The sequence below is a fragment of the Trichoplusia ni genome, chromosome 16, assembly GCF_003590095.1.
Source record: "Trichoplusia ni isolate ovarian cell line Hi5 chromosome 16, tn1, whole genome shotgun sequence".
In the NCBI taxonomy this organism is placed as follows: Eukaryota; Metazoa; Arthropoda; class Insecta; order Lepidoptera; family Noctuidae; genus Trichoplusia; species Trichoplusia ni.
This window is the reverse complement of record NC_039493.1, coordinates 1,545,101-1,567,136: the sequence shown is the minus strand read 5'-3', so window position 1 is coordinate 1,567,136 and position 22,036 is coordinate 1,545,101. Positions and strand designations below refer to the sequence as shown.

At 34.0% G+C, this 22,036-nt stretch overlaps 1 protein-coding gene across 1 annotated transcript; it reads left to right on the top strand.

Annotated features, from left to right (window-relative positions):
• Window positions 1–12,631: 12,631 nt before the first annotated feature.
• On the top strand, window positions 12,632–14,117 carry LOC113501712. Its single transcript, XM_026882916.1, has 2 exons — window positions 12,632–13,009; window positions 13,882–14,117. The coding sequence occupies exons 1-2, from the start codon at window positions 12,702–12,704 to the stop codon at window positions 13,916–13,918; spliced, it is 345 nt and encodes a 114-aa protein (XP_026738717.1). The 5' UTR covers window positions 12,632–12,701; the 3' UTR covers window positions 13,919–14,117.
• Window positions 14,118–22,036: the final 7,919 nt, after the last annotated feature.

Sequence of the window (22,036 nt, the reverse complement as noted above, 5' to 3'; positions counted from 1 at the left end):
GAATAAAAGTTATCTGGTGATTCAAAAATCGGCCCTAAGTCAAATACGCTATTGGATAGGCCCGCTGTATAAATTGGATGGATCATCATATTGCACAATATTGTAGGTACATCAGCGATGCACAGAAAATGAGTTGCGTCGACAGGATAAGGTATTTGACATCACACAGGGCAAGTGACGCGTGTCCTTATTTTTCTATTGCGTAAGTGTTTTTTCCTGCGTCGTCTGATGATGTTGACATCGTCACTCTTACATCACATACCTGCGAAAGAAAAGGACAGCATGCATCGTATCTCAATTTTATTTGCTGTTTCGATATCTTAAGACTTTTTAGCACAACAAAACTACAATTGCAAAACAAGCAGACACAAAATGGTCTCAATTTCTTGATTGATAATATTAAAATGTTGTCGCCCAAATAAAACAATATTATTTTTAGTCTGTTAAGCCCTTAGAACTGTTTTTTTATTTGGTTGTCCGCGAATGTCAGCGATAATTATTATATTTATTATATTATCATCATTCCCCTGCCCTTATTCCAATTATTATTTTTTTATTTGGGCTCGGCGCAACATGTCATCTTCTTCCATACCTTCCTATCGGCCGTCATCTCACGAGAAATACTCTTTACAGCCATATATAGGTGACCACAATTAATAGAGCAAACGTCTTTTTATTGATGTATTTAGTAGGGTTAAGAGTAGTTCCACAATTTATGTATATTAATTCTAGAGAAAAGTCTGAAAATATATGAAATACAACCGATTTACTGAAAGCTGATCAAAACATTATTTAATCAGCTGTTAAATTAAAAGCTGTGGTTTTAGGACTTTATGTCAAACAATTACTGTCGATCCATGTTTATGACGTCACTGATAGCTGAAAAGTAAATAAAGGTTTGCGTTTGTTATGCCCAACACGTCGCTGGATCTCCGCGTAGAACAAGCATTTGAGTGATAAAAAAATGCTTGTTCTGGATGTCTGGTTAATATGACTTAAATGTAATTAAAATCAAGTATAAAAATAATTAGTGCAATGTCTCTTCAAGAAAACGGAAACAACATCACCCTTTTAGAAACCGTGTATCAAAATTGAAAGCTGGAAACTTATTTTTCAATTTACTAGAGCTTGTGAATATCGTGCAATTCAATGTATTTTCCTCTACTTTAAAAGGTTAATTATGTATGTAATCAATGTGTTTTAGAAAAATATCTTCATCAATAGGTTTTAATATTAAGCATCTTTAATTAAATCCCACTTATTTACATAAAATACTTGTCACTTTGTGTATGTTAGGTCATAAATGTAGTTTTTAAACCCTGTACTGATAATTAACAATTAGTTTTAATATATGTACGTATATTGATGTATATTTTGTACGTGAGATTCAATAAACGTGATTCACAATTTGGATAGTTTTTATTTGAGTTTAACAGGCCTCTTTCCATGTAAGGAATGGTTGAGCATTGATCACCACGCTAGCTTATTGCGGTTTGGAGACTGTGAATTCGAATATGAGGAATCCAGGTTTCCTAACCTGGTACCTTCGTTGTATCTGAATTCCATAACACAAGTGCTTTAGCAACTTACTTTGGGTTCAGAACAATGTATGTGATGTTGTCCGCATACATACTGTCCGCATATATATGTTTTCCTTCACCGTTTGTCAGTGGTGTCTTAAAATAATTGAAAAGTACATATTAATCCTCGTGTAGGTATCCATGCTCAGAACCCCATCGCCACCAAGGCATAATGATAGTCTTGACCAAATGTATAAAATTAGCTTTTCGCCCGCGGCTTCGCGTTTCGCCTTTATATCGCGTTTCCAAAAGAACTCCTTAAAAGTCCGGGATAAAAACAATCCTATGTTCTTTCTCAAGCTCATCTCTGTCTCTGTACCAAATTTCACTAAAATCAGTTCGATGGTTTAGACGTAAAAGCATAACAGACAGACAGAGTAACTTTCACATTTATAATATTAGTAAGGATTATATATGAATTTTCAGTTCCTATGTCTGAAATACTGCAACTATTTTTCATTTCGCTAATTAATAAGGAATTTTTGCTTCTCACAATTATTACCTAATTCTTTTTTATTTCTATACCAGAAAATAGAAGATTTGTTTTGCGTATTATATAAGCTAAACCTTATTATTATTTACAACACTTATAATATAACCTACAATTTTTTAATTTCAACAATGCTTAGTATACTAAACTGATATAGTGTCTTGTTTCAGGAAAAATTTCTGCTAATTCACTTAAATTATAAAATCAAGCGTTTATCAGTGTGTTTATCCTTTAGCTCATAAACCCGTTCCAATTCTGTTAGAAAATGCTGTGCTAATAGCTTACCATGGATAGATAAAAATAAGGCGAGATTTGATTATTATAATTCAATTTAATATCAGGTCGAAAGGTTCAGTAACTAACACTTGAGTATTCCTCACAATATGAAAATGGAAATGAAATTAATGAAAATATTTCTCGCTGACTCATAGTCAGTAACAAGGATAATAAATAAATAAATAAATAAATGCGGACAACATCACATACATTGTTCTGAACCCAAAGTAAGTTGCTGAAGCACTTGTGTTATGGAATTCAGATACAACGAAGGTACCACAAACACCCAGACCCGAGACAATGTAGAAATGTGAATTTTTACATTGACCCGACCGGGGATCGAACCCGGGACCTCAGAGCTAGCGACACCTTGAAACCGGTGCGTACGCCACTCGGCCACGGAGGTCTTCTTAGTAATAGACCAAATAGTTCCGTTGTCAATCAGTCATTGCCCTTAATACAGGAAGCTTATCAGTCGCTACGCATAGTGTCTCTGGCCTTGGGGAGCATTGGCCTCCTCTAGTACGTGGAGAAGTATTTCCTTACTACGACTATGACATAAGGGGTCGTCGTCTAAGATAGATGTGGAATCACGTTTAAATTTTTTTCCAGCTTAATGCCACTTCAGCTTACTTTTCAAGCTAAATTGAATCAAAACTTAATGTTTTAAATAGGCGCTATATTACCTATGGTAATTAAACCAGACTTCAGGTTTTTAACATCAACATTATGGGATTTAATTACAAATTTTAAAATCATATTAACACTGTGGCGCGGCACGCTGACAATTTCATTAATAGCCTTAAGTGCTACATAATTATATGTTGTATTTAATTAATGTTAGCCTTCCTTGCTACACAGTTTTAACAGATTACATATTTTGAAGTAATGTAACAGGTAGAGTCGTTTTATTACTAGCCTATATACAAGTTAGAAAAATACTAAACTTAGAGGAGTTAACATATTGATAAGAAACACTGTTCTTATTGCTATACTCTCTTATTCCTATTACTCTGACTAAAGGCGTCTAAAATCTCGCCCACAAGCTCAGTTGGAACATTCCATGGCCAAAAAGAGTAAAAATAAATAAAAGAATAACCGCTAAGAGTTTATTTCATTAAACCGTTACAAAATTACAACATATCGTGCAATGGGGATGACCTTGAGAGGTGCGCACGCGCATCATGTATTATAAACAAGTTTCTTTGCTGATTCAATGTGAAGTGAAAGTGAATGATTCTTTTAGAAGATTCCTGGTTTTAAAAACAATGTCAAGGATATTTCTTTCTCGAAAAAAACCCATCCTGAAGGTATAAGTATCCCTAAGTACATATTGAGACTTTAAAATATGAAATAAAAGAAATAAGTCTTCTAAAAATTTTTTTGTTATGTTTTGTATATCGGCGATGTTTTATTTCAAAAGGAAAAGAATACATGTTATAATTAGTTTTGTAACATCTGTTAAGGCATAGAGGGATTCCCCAATGACTAATGCGGTTGCCAAGGTTACGAAAGGTGCCGTTACATTTGCAATCAAATTAACATGTGTTTATGTATTCAATATTATCGATTTAGATTTTTATTATGATTGCAAAACGTGGGAAGTCAGATTGTTGTAAAAAACGGGTTTTATAACGCGAGCTGATTGTTGAGCAATCTGGCCTTAATATTTTTTCTGACATTCGGTTATTCTTCCCAACTTTAAAATGGATCGACCGATTATCATCAATAAAATATCTTAGAAAATTCAAAAATAATTGATCTTTAATACAAAACAGACTAAAATGAACTCGCTCAAGTATTTCAGGAGTTATGATGCCAAAGATAGACAAGTCAGACTTATAACACAACCTTTTCTTCCGTCGGGGTTTAAAAAACAGCTACAATGCGTTGAAACCAAAACAAACATTAGCTATGTAACATCAAAACGAATGATGACGTAGAGGTTTTCAGAATAAAGAAGAATATTGCAATAACAACAAAACATTAAATTAACAACAATAACAATTATTATTTGAACGTCAAAGACTAAACCAATATAAAATGAAATAGGGATGACGGCAGTAACAAATTAATCATTATTACCAAGGAAATGAAATTTACGTAAACACCCTTCATTTTTATTGGAGCGGGTCTCATGCGGGATTCGAAAACTTGCACCTTTTGATCCTTTTGCTCTTGCACCTTTTGATCGATCTCAGCTTCGGTCACAGTCGTTCCATGGATGGGTGACCATTTATATGGTATCGAGTTACTCCGTGTACCTTCTTACGACCAAGACTTTCTTAATTGTACCGTGTACAGGTAACTAGGTTGATGAGGTCAGATATGCAATCTCTCCTCGTAAGATACTGGTACCTAGCTGTAACCAACATGGTAGGATAATGAGATGTCTCTTTTGAAACGACTAAGGAATTTTATCTTATTCCGCGGGCATGAAGCCTTTATGGTCAGAAATGACCAGTCTAGGAAAACCGAATCTAGGTAATACTGTCAATTTTGCAGATGTCTGCCTTGTAATAAAGATATTTTTATTTTATTTTTTATTCCTGGCCTACTGTGTCCCACTGCAGGACAAAGGCCTCCCCTAAATCCTTCCACGATTCTCGATTCTGGGCCGCATTTAATAAAGATATACGCGATAAAATATTTTTATATAGTGAGTGTAAATGACAATAAATATATTCTCTTAAGTTCCAGAATGTCTCTACGCCTAAAATGTGACCTTGAACTACTAAAACCTTGTTGGAAAATGGATCGTTAAAGTCCTTATATTCATGATACGCTTGTTCATGAATATAAGAATATACGAGTCCCATAATATAATACCGGTTCCAATGGACTATGACGTCAACTTTTACGCCAATGCGTGATTGTTTTAATTATACATTATCCTTCATGTTTCCCCATTGGTTTTCTTGAAACTCGCTACGTTGCATCGCTTTTACGAATGGCCAGGTTATTTGTCATCTGATGTACAAGGATGCATTTAAGGATAGTACTTTTCATTGTTTAAAATTCTTTCCAGTTTGGAAATGCCAGTCTTTTATTTGATTCAGATATCATGTATGTGGAATACCTAATATAAATGAGCTTACAAAAAATCACAAGCGAGAATCACTTGCGATTGTCGTCGATCTGATACCCTTGTTGCGCTTGCCCTTCCATGGCAGCGAACTTAAAGAGCTGGTGGTTGGTCTACCTATCAACTGCTAGATCAAAAGTCCAAAAAATCTTCTTCAAATAGCAACAATTTAATTACCAGCGGCAAAAGCAGAATTACGCGAATCAATTGACTAATCATTGAAAGTGCAAAAAGTTCGCACGCGTTAAATCGGCGCGTGCCGTGTGCTCGACAAACGTGGCCGATGTCAGAAATCCAGTCTAACTAAATCTTCTGATTCATCCTATTATAGGTAAGTGTTAACGTTTATGCTCATAATGATCATATTCTTATTCTGCTAATAATTGGAAATGAAGTACGGGGAAGATTATTGACTTTCTATATTGTTTTTTTTTTGTATGGGGTGAAACTCTAATAAATTCAACCCACGCCTAGGGCACGGCGAAGGGATATGTCGGACTCCCACCGACTAATAACAACCCTCGCCTCTGTAACTGCCTGAGAAGATCATTGACTGTCAATACAATGAATTTAAAATTGTAGTTGTAATTGTAAGTTAAAATTAGGGCTCATGATAACTTAAAGGAAAACATAAAATATTTGCAAGTCCTATTTAGATTTCTCACTTTATTAGTTGTAATTATGAGAACTGTTTGCAGAGCTAAGTGAATCATTGGGCGGTATGAACAATTATAGTTGATTATACTATAAGTATTATGTATAATTATTCTATTAATACATAACCTTAGTTAACAGAGCAACGTCGTACAGTGTAGGAACTAGGTGTTAAGTTTAAAGATTTTTCTATATTTTTAATTGGAGTCAAAAAATCATAGCCAATAGTTTTGGACTGGTGATCAAATATTACTGAATAACTGTTGCCGTTATTAAAAAGAGACCGTAACTTGAATTAATATTTTCCATTACAGCTTTGGAGTTTGCGACTCATAGCTATAAAAGTCCCATTTAAGGGACAAATAATAACCATACAAAAACAGCTAAACGGGAACCACTGGTACTGGTTAATGAGAGATATTGCTTATTACGTATCAGCCTAATTTAGTAGAGGGGCATCCCTGAAAAGAACGCACCATCGAGGTTTCATGTTTCGATAACAATTAAGACCTACTCTTAATTGATATTGTCTAGAGTTTAAAAAAAATAACGTCCCGCGACACAAGGATTAAGTTCCTTAATGTGGGACTCGTTTTATAAAAACAGCATTTATTATTCCTTGTTTTCTACTTTCAAACATAAGGAACAGGATAATCTAGATCTAGAGAACTACTGAAATTTCTCTTAATTAAGCCAAAAATATGGATGGCATTGTTAATGATTTCGTTAATATGGTAATTCAAATGAAGTTTATCATCCAACAGCTGTCCAAGAATACGAACCAAAGCAACGTTGCAACATTTTTTAGAAGAGCAAAGTAACCATAACCAAAGATGGTTACGGTTACATAACCGAAATAAGTTGTAATGTTAAAGAACTTGTCACGGTCAATTAAATTCAAGCCTTAAAAGACAATATTTTATTCAGGATGAGTGTACAATTGTACATTAATTTAGCCAAGGGGCGTCCCTCAGGGGGCATCCCAAGAGTATTGGCGCCGGCTTGGCTCCGGTCGTCAAATGTTTTATAACTCTTTGTTAAATCATAACTCTTCAACAATGTAGGTTTTTTGGTTAAGCTATTACCCGTAACTCCGTCTGCGTGGACTTCAGCTTACACGCTCTAGTTCTCGTGTCCGTGCAAACTCCGGGATGAAATTACCGCCCCCCCCCCACCCCTTATATCAATTAAAAATGTAATCAAGTGTAATCGTAAACAATAGCATATTCTGTAGTTAGCACATGTCGGTTAGCGTTTCTTATAATTATTCCGTTTATACGTAAACAGCAATCTCAATAATCCTCCTATTCTTCGTTATCTGTCACTTCAAAGATGATATTAAAGTAATTTCAACTTAGCTTTGCTTTGCGTCTAAGTTGTTTTTCCAAATAGAAATTCATTAAATGACTCCTCCTTTTCGGTTGGATACCTCTAAACCCACTTTTACTGATTACCAACCGCCGTTTCTTCTCTTGTCATTAGCCTTCTTTTGGATAATTCCACTGACTTCATCAGTCTTAATAGTTTTAACGTGAATTCTAGTCTATCATAAAAATGTACTGACATTGCTATTGAATGTTCAAAGCTACAATTCAAATTAATAGAAGTAAACATTAGTAAAACACTGAAACAAAACTACGAAGTTTCTAAAATCTAAAATTAAACCGCGATAAAATCCGTACAATTAGTTTATTTCAATGTCTAACATTCGCGTAAACCTAAGAAACCAGTATTTGTAAAACACGTGTTGGCATCACTCGGGGAACCCGCAGAACATCGTGTTCGATGACTCTTAGAAGGAAAATGTTTTAATAATATCTTTATACAGTAATGTTCTCGTGGCCAATCAATCCATGTGGTATGTACGGATTGATATACTCGAGGTGCAGGTTCGAACCACAAGTTACAAAGTGAGTTTTTCAATGTAACGTGTTGTACTTTCTTAAATATTCTAAATCAGAAAGAATACTGGATTCCAAATATTGATATTGGAAATCAATCGTGAAAGCTTGGTGATCAATTCTCAAAAATTACTACAAGAAGCCTTTGCCCAGCTGTGGGACGTATGCATTCTGGTATTTTTATTTCATAATATTTTTACACCAAAGTAAATCGGCAGAATGGCTAACATAGAGATTTAGTCAAATGCCCCTTGTATTTGACTAGATCTAATAATATAAATCTATATTCCAAAAAAAAAATATGTTGGTTACGTATGTTTTTATTCCGTCATATCATTAAAAATAAGGAAGATAAAAAGCACTTCACTATGGTAGTGTGGCCTAAAAATATCACTTGCTAGAATTGCTAGTACAAGGCGTACTGCTAAGTAACGTGACATACGATTTTAAATCACTGTATACATTCATTTTTTGTTTACGAGATAAAACAACCGTATCCAATAATTTTCGAAAATCTAATCGATAGACTAAACAGGTTTTCAAAACGATTGATTCTTCCTCATATGAGAAGTAATAAAAATAAAAATAAAAAAGCCTTATATTTCCAGTTTAACAAAAGAAATAACTTACAATTATGTTGTTTCCAACCTATGAATACTTATTTTACAATAGAAACATTTTAAAAATACAGAAACTATAATGTAACTTAAATTATCTTAATATGTTATTTTAATCTTTGTTTACTATCATATAATCAATATATTTTAAGTATTTTAAGTTTAAGTAAGAAGGCAGTAGGATTTTACTATAGGTACTGGAACCCCCTTTAGGTAAAGGCCTCCTCCAAAGCTTTCCATTGCTCTCGGTCTTGTATTTTTGACCAGCAATTTTTTTTAATCTATACTAATATATAAAGCTGAAGAGTTTGTTTGTATGAACGCGCTAATCTTAGAAACTACTGGTCCAAATTGAAAAAATATTTTTGTGTTGAATAGACCAAATTCATCGATGACGGCTTTAGGCTATAAACCATCACGCTGCGACTAATAGGAGAGAAGATACAATAGAAAATATGAAAAAAATAGGGCAGGTATAAATCATAACTTATATCTTCTACCCACGGGGACGAAGTCGCGGGCAACAGCTAGTATCGTCATATGGGAAGTAGTCGTTGCAAAACATTGGTGTTAAAATTACCCACAACATGAGCACCAAATTGTATAATTAAACAATTGATTAAATGTTATGAAATTTTAAAGTTGCATCACAATTTCATTCCGACCACGTTTTTGTAACGTAAACAAATGCCAGCTGCTATAGTCTACAATAACTTGCTTGTTACAATTACTACTTATCTAATATTGCTGGAATGATGTAATTATCCGATATCTGTCGAGTTTGTAAGATTGAGATTATGATAACATTTACAATGTGGGTGTAGTATCTGATAGGAGAAACTACTGACAAACAGAACTACTGATTACTGTTGAAAATTCTCTTTTGGCGCTTCTTTTTCAGTCACCCTCAGTATAAATATAATATAAAATATAAATTTTGACAGCATCAAATACATTGTTCTGTACCCAAAGTAAGAGATCCTCAAACAACAAAGGTACCACAAACACCCAGACTCAAGACAATGTAGAAATGTGAATTTTTACATTGACCCGACCGGGGTTCGAACCCGGGACCTTAGAGTTAGCAACAACTTGAAACCGGTGCGTTCGCCACTCGACCACGGAGGTCGTCAAACCTACGTCGACCCTCAATACTACAGATAAGTACATAATTATTCATAGACTATGTTCTAGTCATTTCATATTGATTTTATTGTCATTTTGAACTATGACAAGTGTTTGCGTGATCCAAGAATGTATTTCATGAGTCAAAAAAAGCCTGCGACACAAGGAGACAATTAATTACAATTCCTTTACGCGCGAGTTGGTTTTCTGTTGTAAGTGTTTTCTTTTTACCGTATGGGTCTCTAAAAAGACAGATACCGCTAGACAGCAGTGTTAATTTAATGATAAGCACTATCCGGTGAGACGGATCCCACGAACGATATCAATACATACCCACTGTATGAATAACGCTGCGCTACGAACGAACTGGCAATATGATATACCTACAAATGATGGATGAGTAACACTGAGCATTCGTTTGTGTGTGTTTGTATATGAAATAGAATAGGGATGATGACAATTTTTTTTTTGCAGTCCGTCTTGTAGTTTTTTGTATAATAATGGATAAGTATTTTTTAATTTGTCCCGCAAACATAAATTGACCAAATTACAGTAAATGAAACTTACGCGTGACGTCACGATTGAGTATAAATTTTACTCTATCGTTACGTCACAAGCCCCCTCTCCTAAACTTTAAAGTAGTTAATCTTTGTCAATTCTAGTTTTTCTGAAAAAGGAAAAAATACGTGTCTCATACTTTTCAATTATCTAACTGGGGGACTAATGAGATTTTTTCTTTTTATACCCAGTCATCATCCCTATTCTACGATCTTAGACACGTAAGGCGCTAGACAGACGGACTCCATTTTAACTGCAATAACAGTTGACACAACTGCAAAACAAATGTGCTGTTTCTTTGCAATCGACGTCGGATTATCGGACTGTTCTTTTTTGCAGTTCTATTGCAGTCGTATCAACTGTATTCAAACTGCACTTGAACTGCAATTTGCAGTTGGATTGTTGGATGGATTGCAATTGAAATCCGGTACAACTCTCTAGAGCCTAAAAAATGACACAAATCTTAATTACACAACGAATACTTCCGAACCTATCCATCTTACTAATATAAAGAGGTAAACTTTGTAAATTTGTGTCTTTGGGGACATACAAAGTTTCTCAGAAACTACTGAACCCTTTTTGATTTTTAGATGCTATTGTTTTTAAAACAATAACAAACGGCTTCAAAAAAAGTGACTGAACAGAGTGACTTAATAAAACATTTTTGTTTTTTTTTAATAAATTATTTCACAGCATCATTTTCAGTACATATTATGAAAAGAAGTTGCCCACGCTGTCTGTCTATCCCTATTTATACCTACTTAAATCTTCAAAACAAACCAACAGATTCCGATGTGGTTTTTTAATAGATCGGGTGATTTAGGAGAAAGATCTTATGATCATATCTGAAATATACTCTTAAAAATGATAAAAACGCCGCCGAACGCGCCCTCACCATTGTTACAAGGCTCGGACCGCGCTTGCAACAGAGCTGTGTTTCTAAAAAACTACGAATTGCATCATAATATTGAATAAAAATTGCATTTTTTTTTTTTAATCTCATAAATACCATTTTTTCATCATGAACGTGTTCTAGTCATTGGATACATGAACTGGGCTGCTTTTGTAAGACGACTAAAAAATCACGTCGTATATACGATCCGTGCCTTGGGTTCATTCTCGAGACATTTACCTTAGCGGTCCTGTGGGCTATCACAGCTTCTTTAGCATATAGTAATATAGAAGTCTGAAATCTGACAGCTGATAGGTATTTTCATAAATATAATATTAATAAAGTTTGTTGCAGCTGTAACAACAAATACAAAAAGTAAAGATCGCGATTAACCAATGGTTGTCACGGTCAAAAATTCATTGATGTTTGCCAAAAAATGGGTAGCCAACATTTTTTTTATTACCCAACAGATTTGTCTCCGTCCCTCAGGATCAGAGATCAGAATGATGATAATAGTTTTAAAAGGCGTCAATATTAATTAAAAGGTTAAGAGCTTAACCCTATTTAACTTAGTTTAGTTCATTAGGTTATCTTAAACTGTTTGAATTTTACCGACATCTATTAAACCAACATCAATATTACCGTCATACCCTTATTCGAAAATATACCTTCGTTTTGGGGATTACCCGGTTTTACATTTTGCAACTAACTTGAGGAACTATTTACAATTTATTGAATTCGCTGAATTTAGAAGATTATCCATAAACCGCGAAAGTAATAATTAAGAGTTTTGTTTTATTTTTGGAAAGCCAGTTTTGTGTCTCGTTGATGTTTTATCCCCTTTAGAGAGTGTTATTGCGAATTCTGTACCCGTAAATGTTAGAAATCTTATCGAGGTGAAGCAAGGACTTGGAAAAGTCCTGAATTTGATAGTCGCAGTTATTTGTTTATGAGTAAAACTTGCAATTGACCGGTCTTACGTCATTTCCTTCACCATAAAATCTAACGAAACGCAACATTCCATTCATTCACCAAGCAACTGTTGTGTAATATTCGTAATCATATTGCACAACATTACCGAAGTTTCAACAAAACAAAACTCACATTTAATTTTATAACTTCTTCATAACTGATTAAAGTTTTGGTCACATTTACTCCATTTAGGGGAGACAAACTTCTTAATGATATAAAACAATCGTTACTAAATATCGACATTGATTTTCATGCTATTCTCAAACTTAAAGAATAAAATCAATGCAAAATAAGACATATTCCTTTTAAATAGAATGCATTCTTAAATCCATATTTTATAGCATTTGGCTGAAGGTTGCACCCTAAAGCCAACAGTACCCAACTCTTACCTTATGTGACACAAAACAATGACGTCAGATGTGTAATCTCGACCACGTGCGCACGCGCCGACTACTCGCTCATATAAATACCGCGGGAATAAGATCCAAGCATATTATTATTTGAGAATCAGTGGCGATCAGACCTCTGCAAAACACTTTCGTTTTAAAATAATGGCGTCCACTTTATTCTTAATTGTACTGAGTACACTTTTCTGTGCTGTGCTGTCTTTACCAGTTGACAAATTATCGAAAACATATGACAGTAATTCGGACACTGAAATTGTTTTAAGTAGTCCTACTGATAATAATCCGGGGTTAAGTTTGAATAGTGCGGTCTACTTTGATGCTGTAGCGGCTCCAAGTTTGGAAGACAGTGTAAAGGATATCAAGAGAACGAAGCGACAAGTGGTCAATGCAGGAAACAATAGATGTCCCAGCGACAAGATTCAGTTTCGAATGTTATGCATGTCAAAGGAAAGGTAATTCTAAATTGATTTTAAAATGATAATACTAGCCTATATTAAGTAAAGCCGTATTTTGAGATTTAATTATTTGGAAACCGAGTTCCGAGTTTTTTACGACCTTTTACTACGTTAACTAGGATCTACCATTTAATGATAACATGGCTGACTTATTTCATTGTGATACTAGTTCAATTCCATCCAAAGCTTGTCTGGAAGAGATTGCTTTTTAGCGATAAGACCGCCTTTTGTGCTCATCATATTTGTTTGTATTGTCCTAATTTTTTTTCCTTATGGTGTAAATTAAAGAGTATTATATCTTTCTACTAATAGCAAAATTCAATTGTTTTATACAGTATTGGAAACAAACAACGAACAAACTTGTTATATTTGTATTTGATACTGTTAAGAGATACGGTAAACGTTTCACTAAGTGATCGAGCTATCCGTAAGGGAAACTGTCTCGGCAAAAACCAGTTGAGACAATTACGTAAATTGTTTGAATACAGGAAAAAAGCCTTGTAAATAATCATACAGTTTATTTATAGCAGGTCAGAAGTAAACAAATCATTGAGTAATTAATTTAAATGGCACTTTATATTTCTGAATGTTTTTTTCTTCGATTTGACTAAAGCTTTTGAAGAAGTTTTGGTTCGAAACATCTATGAAGACCAAGAAAAATCAGGTTACAATTATGTTACAAAATTGATAGATGAATTGCATGAATTATTACATTGAATTAAGTCATCTACATAATTATGAAATTCAGTCAGTCATGAGTAACATTCATTCACATGTTTCATTGATATCAAAATAGAGAAAATGTTATACCCATTCGAAATATGTGTATTAAATAAATAAAAGACTATTTATTAAATATTTTGTTACAGGTATGAGGAGATTAAGAAAGCAGAAATGGAAGCATGATTAAAAAGAATGCCATTTCTGCATTTGTCAAGTAGAAAAACTAAGAAGATTTGTTCGTTTTAAGGTTTGTCTCTCCCCTGCCTACCCCGCCTTGATTAGGCTACCGTAGGCACGTGCCATACAACAGTTGCTGGAATTTAGACCTGCAACTATGTGCATAATAATTCAATCTTTGAAACCCTAGTTCACATAAATACTTAGACCTTTGTTTAGTTCTAGCTACCGCATTAGGTTAAGTAACCTGTAATGGTAGATTAGTGTGATAATTCAATAAATAAATAACACCGCGTGACATGCTGTCACATTACCCCCGTTCATATATGAACACCAATTATTTGCTTGAACACATTTTCAAATATGGTATTTGACAAAGGGCCGATTTTCCAATTGCCAGATAACTTTTATCTGAGGGATAAATATGTCCGTTTGACATATTTCCTATACAAAAGCTGTCAAACATATTCGTGAGATTAAAAAGTTATCTGGCGATTGAAGAATCGGCCCTAAATCTAATAATATTCATCTGTTTAGTCTGTCATACAGATTTACATTAAATATTGAATACGTATTTTACATTTTATCAAACCATTATAAATTTGATAATATTCACACATTTCATCATAATAAATCCTTTTTTAAGGCACTGGTAGTCAAAACGTACGTGTAAGGCTCGTTACGCGAAAGTTTAAATCATTGTAATCGTTTTAAGAGATCAAGAAAAACTACGTATCTAATATTTCTTGAAAATCTTTCCGACGGACTACACAGATTTTTCATATTTCATTTCCAGTCTTAGTGCACGTTCTATTTATCTGACTGGTTGAGTTATACAATTACAATAATTTCTCCTTGATATACATTTTTTGTGAGACTGAGTCAAACACTCGGTACTGAATTCTTCCATTTCGCCATAAGTTTAGTTAAGTAGTATTGTTAATTTATTAAGCGATATCTAGTCGAACTATAGGTATGATTTGAATTACTGAAACGAATGTTTGTTAATTGTCATACATCGCGTCTTTTTGAAAACAGTTCACTCACGCATATTTTTCGGGATCACTCGAATAGTTTCGGACCCAAAAAGTGTCCTTAATTATAGGTCATATGGATCGATTCTAAAGCAATTATGAATCTGCGTAACTAAAATTCGTATGATAATATCCATCGCTGTTTTATGTCTAAATTAAAGATCGCATGAAAGTAAACCGCCATAAAAAATATGTTTCATAATTCGACAGTCAATTAAGTTTTATTAAAAGCTTGTGAGATCATTGTGTCAATGATTGGAGTGCAATGAGATGGCGTCAGGCTTTTATTGAGTTTGTATTCGTTAAATAGTTTTGTACGAGTGTGCTCGTTGAGTCATAAAACAATGATAGCTATCTACTAATGTAGTGTAAAGTATTCATGAACTTGTTTGTGATGATTCAGCTTCAATGCAGCAAGTTTGCCGACAATTGACATTAATCAAATTAGCTTTTAACTTTTAGTTTTTAGATTTATTTATTTTTAGACGTTAATGTTTTTTGAGATCTGACAAAAAAAACAAGCCTATATACGTCCTACTGCCGGCCACAGGCCTTTTCTTGTAAAGGAAAGGTTTGAGCATTGATCGCCATGGTAGATCACTGCGGACTGATTTCAGACACTGAGACACTGATTTCAGATTCCAATATTTGGAATCCAGGGCATTTCTGCTATTAATAATGGCCGATGTATGAATGGCAATTAAATTAGCATTTAGCCAACACAATAATTGAAAATTCATTTTATTCACTACCATGTAGGAGGGTACCGTCCTATACTAAATTTTCAATTATTATTTAAGAGAAATGCTTAAGAGACTACGAAAAGTGTCGTTATGAGCCAATTTTCATTAATACATCGGCCATTGTAAATAGCAGAATCGGGGCCCGATGTTTTGTCACGTTGTTCTTCTTTACCATGGACTGTTGTAGCGACAATTTTACTTTGAGATGTATTTTCAAATCTTGATACTTATGGGAACAAGTTGATGTAGGTATTTATTATTCGCAGCTTCACTCAATTTTCTTATTAAAATTATACTCTACTATGTTACTTTATAATACTCTCAGAAACAAAATTTATCATGAAAATTTCGTAATTTATATTTGTAGCTATATTTTCAGATGGTAGACTTTTAAACTAGTCTAACTAAGGGGTATCGTGTTGCCTAGGAAACTGGGTTGAGGAGGTCAGATAGGCAGTCGCTCCTTTGAAAACACTGTACTTAGCTGAATCTGATTAGACTCGAAGCCGACCCCAACATAGTTGGGAAAAGGCTAGGCCGATATATAAAGACTTTTGGATTCCAGATATTTTGTTTCTGGGTGTATTAGAAATTATGTAATTAGATTTAAGTTAAATTGTATTGCTCATCTATTTATTTGTTTTAATGTACTTTGAATGGAGCTGGCTCCTTAATATTTCGAAATACGTTAAGTTGTTTACATCAAAAATAATAATTTAATTTTTAATTAATTTATTTAATTTTTATGTATATTTCATTGCATTTCAATACGAATGTAAAATTATTATATGTTTTCTATAATTTTATCTCGTCTATCGTTTCTTTTGACGCCAAAATTGTATTTTAAACTGAAAATAAATTGTTACTCTGACTTGTAATTGTTATTGTATTTCTAATTGTATTTTAATACAAATGTAAAATCATCATTGCTTTATTTTTTTCTATAATGAAAGACCTGTGTCCCCAAGTACGCCTTTAAAAACGACCGGGTCTCTTCCCATGAAGTTATCTCATGATAGAAAAGAGATGCTTCTCATTCTAATACTCAGTGCTTAATTCTTTATATTTGCTTTGTATTTATTCAATTTTAATAAAATATATTTAGACTTTTGTTTTAATTGGTTCGTGGATCCAAAAATCAATTAAGACTTATTGTAAATGCAAATGCACATGCTACATACGTAGTGACCTCGACCACTTGGCTATACGTGCAATCTAACATTTTGTGGGTTTTCTAACTAGCCTAGACACTAAGATACAAAGATTGAATTCTTTGGTTTTCCAAAAAAGCAATAATATTTTTTTTACCAGGACATACTTAATTACCGGCAAAAGACTTAAATTAAAAACTACTGAGCTATGAGGAAATATTTATAGGGCCAAATTACAGCCATTTAACGATAAATCAAGTCAAAGTCAAATTCTTTATTTCAATTAGACCAGTGAAATAAGTATCACACAGTCGGTTCATCCAATCCGAAGATCAACAGGTAACAAACATATAAAAAGTCGACGAATTCAGAACCTCTCCGTTTGCGAAGAGGGTTGAAGATGAGGAAGTACGGAAACCAGTTACAACGAACTTCGTAAATAGTTAATCTTAACGTCATTGACATAATAACCACGTATAAGTTAAACTGGCTTTCGTTTTTTCAAATGAATAGAAAATACCTTTACAATAATCTGACAATCTTCAAGAACAGAGTATGAATGAAATATAAACTCATCAGAAAATCAGTTCTCTCTCCGTGTCGCAGGTTCGATCCCCGCGTAGGACAAGCACTCGTGTAATCCTCGAATATTTGTCCTGAACCTTTGTGAATGTGATTTGAATGTTCGTGAAACCCCCGAGAAACAAGGTTGAATCGACGAACTTTAGAATATATAAGTATTTTTTTAATGAGGTCTGTACTAAGGCACTGGATACATTAACAGAATCTAAAAAAATATTTTGTAAATATTTACAAAAAATATGTTGTAAATATTTTTTTATAGTTAGCAGCTCATTTAAAATAATTAAAAATAATGTTCTCAAAATCACCGCGCATTTAGTAACCCAGTACATAAAACAAAGAATCAAAAAAGATTCATTCCGTTTGAGAAACCTTGTTCTATTCAAACTAAAAACTCTCTCTTGGACCCTTGTATTTGTGTCCAAGTTCATTCAATAAGTGTTCTAATTGAAATGACACATAAATGACGCTGGCGGGAACGCTATTGATGAAATAAAATGTTTCATGTATTGTTTAAATATTTTCCTCTTAAATGTGATAGCGTGTTGTATTAGTCAAAAATTTAAATTTTTATTAATGCAAAAAAACTAGTATAAGAAAAAAACTGGGTTTCCTCATGGCACCGTAAAAACCCGATTAGATTTTGAATTTTAATCATATTCAAGTAATGTTATTTATTAGTAGTTAAAATACGTAAAAATATGTTCTTAAATGTTTTATTTTGATACCTATATTATTACAAGTACAACATAATTACAACACTTGTGCAACATGAATGATGCAAATTCAGTATAGTCAAACTAATCACCGTGGGGCTAGCCTTTTCCTAACTATGTTGGGGCCGGATTCCATCTGACGGGATTCAGCAAAGTACCAGTGTTTTACAAGGAGCGACTGCCTATCTGACTTCCTCAACCCAGTTACCTGGGCAACGCGATACAACTTGGTTAGACTGGTTGTCAAACTTTCAAGCTTCTGACTACCTATATCGACTGTCAAAGATGTATGAATAACAGCCGGTACCGACAATTTAACATGCCTTCCGAAACACAGATTTTCTCCCACAGTTTCAGAAATAAACTATGGGAGAAGAAATCAACTCTTTTTTTAATTTACTTTCAAAAATCATTTATCAAACAGCTTATTACAAAACAAAACATTTCTTTTTCCAAATAAGTCCGTATTAAATAGAATAAATTTGCATTTGGGGTTCAGAGATTAAAGTCACTTACTCACTTAAATTATATCTAGTTACAAATTTGCAACTACTGGGTAATAATGACGTATGAATTGTGACGTCGCTAAATAAAGGCGTAACCAATTGACCAACTCGGTTGTTCCCACGTTGCGGTCTCTCACTTCTATATATTAGTCACAGTTCATGTCTCAAAATCACAGTCGTATACGACCATCAGCCGTGAGCACATCTCCACAATGACGAGCACAATTTTATTAGTATTTTCCCTATGTGTGTTGTGTAGTGCAGTATTATCATTACCAGTTTTAAAAGTTGAAAGTGACGGAATTGAAAGAACTTTGAATGTTGCTGGAAAAGTTACTGAAATGGCTGAAAGTTTTGTATTGACTGATGTGAAGAGTGTCGAAGGCTTTAGTCGGGTCAAAAGGCAAGTTATTGTCTCTCACGGGTGCCCTCAAGGTACCATTTGGTACGCGAACAAGTGTTTGCCGTTCGAACAGTAAGTTGAAGTTACTTTTTCATTCTGTTTTAAATATTTTAATTTATAGGATAAATTAAATGCATTTTTTTATTACAATCATCTTTTTAATCACGTTTTAGTATTTTGAGTAATTTTGGCTAGGATTTTTTCAAGCAATTTAACACTGATGAAACTGTTTATTTTAACAACCATATTTTTTTTAATTTTTCAAACTACGACCCTACAGTAACACGCCAATTATCTTATCAAGCTATCAAATAACAACTTCAAAATGGTTGCCTAATTTTTACAGTAATTTATAAATTAACCATTTTGAAGTTTATAAGTATGGGAAGGTGGGGTAAGACGGGGTAGCGAGGTAAGATGGGGACCCTCCAAAAATATATAATACAGTATTAATTGAAAAGTTATTTTGACGCCATCTAGTCGTATTTATCAGTACTTGTTAGAGTCGCAAAAAGTTTGTTCGAAGGAGCGCACGATTCTTCATGGTAAGTACATTTTTAAAATTTGAAGTGGTTTTATCTAATTATTGAAGCATATAAAGTGCATGACTGTTATAATGTATGATAAACATAATGTGTGACATATTTTTTTTGTTAATTTGTATTTATTTTACTATTGTAAACTCATTAATTCATGCCGGTTTCTTTTGATTTATAACCTCTAAAAATTCAATACAACTTTTAAGTCCAGTTTGGGAAAGATGGGACACTTATGTGGGGCAAGACGGGGTAGGTACCCGATCTTATCCGCTGAGTTGTTATTCAGTTTGTATTGAGATTGCATTCAACATTAACTATTTTTTTATAGTACAGTTCCAAAAACAGTAATGTTGTCATTTCCTGATGCTTAAATGGCTACACCGCCGTAAATCATTTAGCAAACTCTCCACCTCCACCAACTGCTTCAACCTCATGTCTCAAGCAGGCAACAGTAAATGATTATATAGATAATGATGCATTCCATCTGGTTAGCACGAAAAAGTTAATGCCTTATTCGCGATTCGCCGAAAAAAGACCAAGACAAGTTCGAAGAAGGGGAAAAGCAGCTATTATTACTGCTTTTCTATATAAAAAAGAATGAGAGGAAAACTAAAATAGGTAGAAACTAAAACCACATGTAACAAACAAAAAGTAAATGACAAAAATAACAATAAAGAGAACTTGAAAAACCGAAAAAGCGAAAAGGCACAGAAGAAGAAGATACAGAATGTCTATACTGTCGCGGCTTGTATTCCGATTATCATACTTGTATCACTTATCGTACTTGAGGCAAGTGAGCGCATTGTGTCTGTGCAGGAGTGGAAGACAGCGATGACGAAGCTGAACATATCTGCCCGGTTTGTGAAGATGACGGCGCTTAAATAGTCTATACCCCATCTTACCCCAGGGGTATACCCCATCTTACCCTATAGGTGGGGTAAGATGGGGTGATTCAGTTATTTTTTAAAAGTTTATATTTTTATGAGAAGAACTTATTTTTTTTTGTTTTGACTGATTGTTATTAAAAGAAGAAAGACTGATTATTTAATTAATAAAAGTTCCTACGTTGTGCAATTAAAAAAGATGGGTTTTATTTATGAAATACCTTAAGGTCCCCGTCTTACCCCACCTTCCTAATTAATTAATATGTAGTTACAAAAAATCATGCCAGTACCTACACGAAACATCGCAATTATTATAGTTCTATATTTGTATTTAATATATATCTCCTTTACAGATACGAACGTATTATAAAAGAGGAAGAAGAATAAAGGTGGACAACATCACATACATTGTTCTGAACCCAAAGTAAGTTGCTGAAGTACTTGTGTTATGGAATTCAGATACAACGAAGGTACCACAAACACCCAGACCCGAGACAATGTAGAAAATGTGAATTTTTACATTGACCCGACCGGGGATCGAACCCGGGACCTCAGAGTTAGCGACACCTTGAAACCGGTGCGTACGTCACTCGACCACGGAGGTCGTCAGAATAGGAGTAACAAGGATTAAACCATCATTTTTCTACCTCATAACTGTCATCGCCATCATCCAGTTGTCACCAAGAGAGATGATAATGATGTCCCAGAACAAGTTACACTTTATATAGAAGAGGATGGACTGTACACTTATGGAGGAGTTTCGCCACTTTAAGAGGTAGCTGCAAGACCTCTGCTCCCTAGCCAAGTGATAGCCGAGTAGGTACACTCCAAACCCACTATTCACGTGTCGCCAGTGCGATCGCCGCGTAGGACAAGCATTTGAGTGATCCATGAATGTTTGATCCGAATCTGTTTGAGCACGAAATTTGAATGTTTGTGAAACCCCCGCGTCGCAAATTGTATTGTTGTAAATTATATATGATATTTGCTTAGTTCAAAAGTAGGAAGCGTTATGTAAGACTTTTTGTAAGTTCTTATTATATTTTATGTCAATTTTGAAACTAGGAACCGGGCTGTGAACTACAATCACGCCTTAATATAAAATACTAGCTTTTCGCCCGCGGCTACGCCCGCGTGGAGGTCGGTTATATCGCGTTTCCAAGAGAACTCTTCAAAAGTCCGGGCTAAAAGCTATTCTATGTTCTTTCTCAAGGACAACTCTATCTCAGCACCAAATTTCATTAAAATCAGTTCAGTGGTTCAGACGTTAAAGCGTAACAGACAGACAGAGTTACTTTCGCATTTATATTATTAGTAGGGATGTCAATTTTGAGACTGGGGGCCGGGCTGTGGACTACAACCACGCCTTAATATAATATGATTTATTATGGGAGCGAGACAGTGCTCTACAAGGCGAATAGCAATAACAATTCTATATAGTAGATGAAGGTCTTTTGAATATATTTTGATATAATATTTCTTAGCTTTAATCCATAAACCATGACATTGCCGTGTGCTTTATTCCAAGCCAGCAAGGTTGAAATTTGTATCATATTTATGATTATT

What these genes read in the sequence shown, in the direction of transcription:
- LOC113501712 (XM_026882916.1), top strand. Translation starts at nt 12,702, where the DNA reads ATGGCGTCCACTTTATTCTTAATTGTACTGAGTACACTTTTCTGTGCT. An exon ending in TTATGCATGTCAAAGGAAAG is followed by an intron (nt 13,010 to 13,881) that starts GTAATTCTAAAT and finishes ATTTTGTTACAG; the next exon opens with GTATGAGGAGATTAAGAAAG.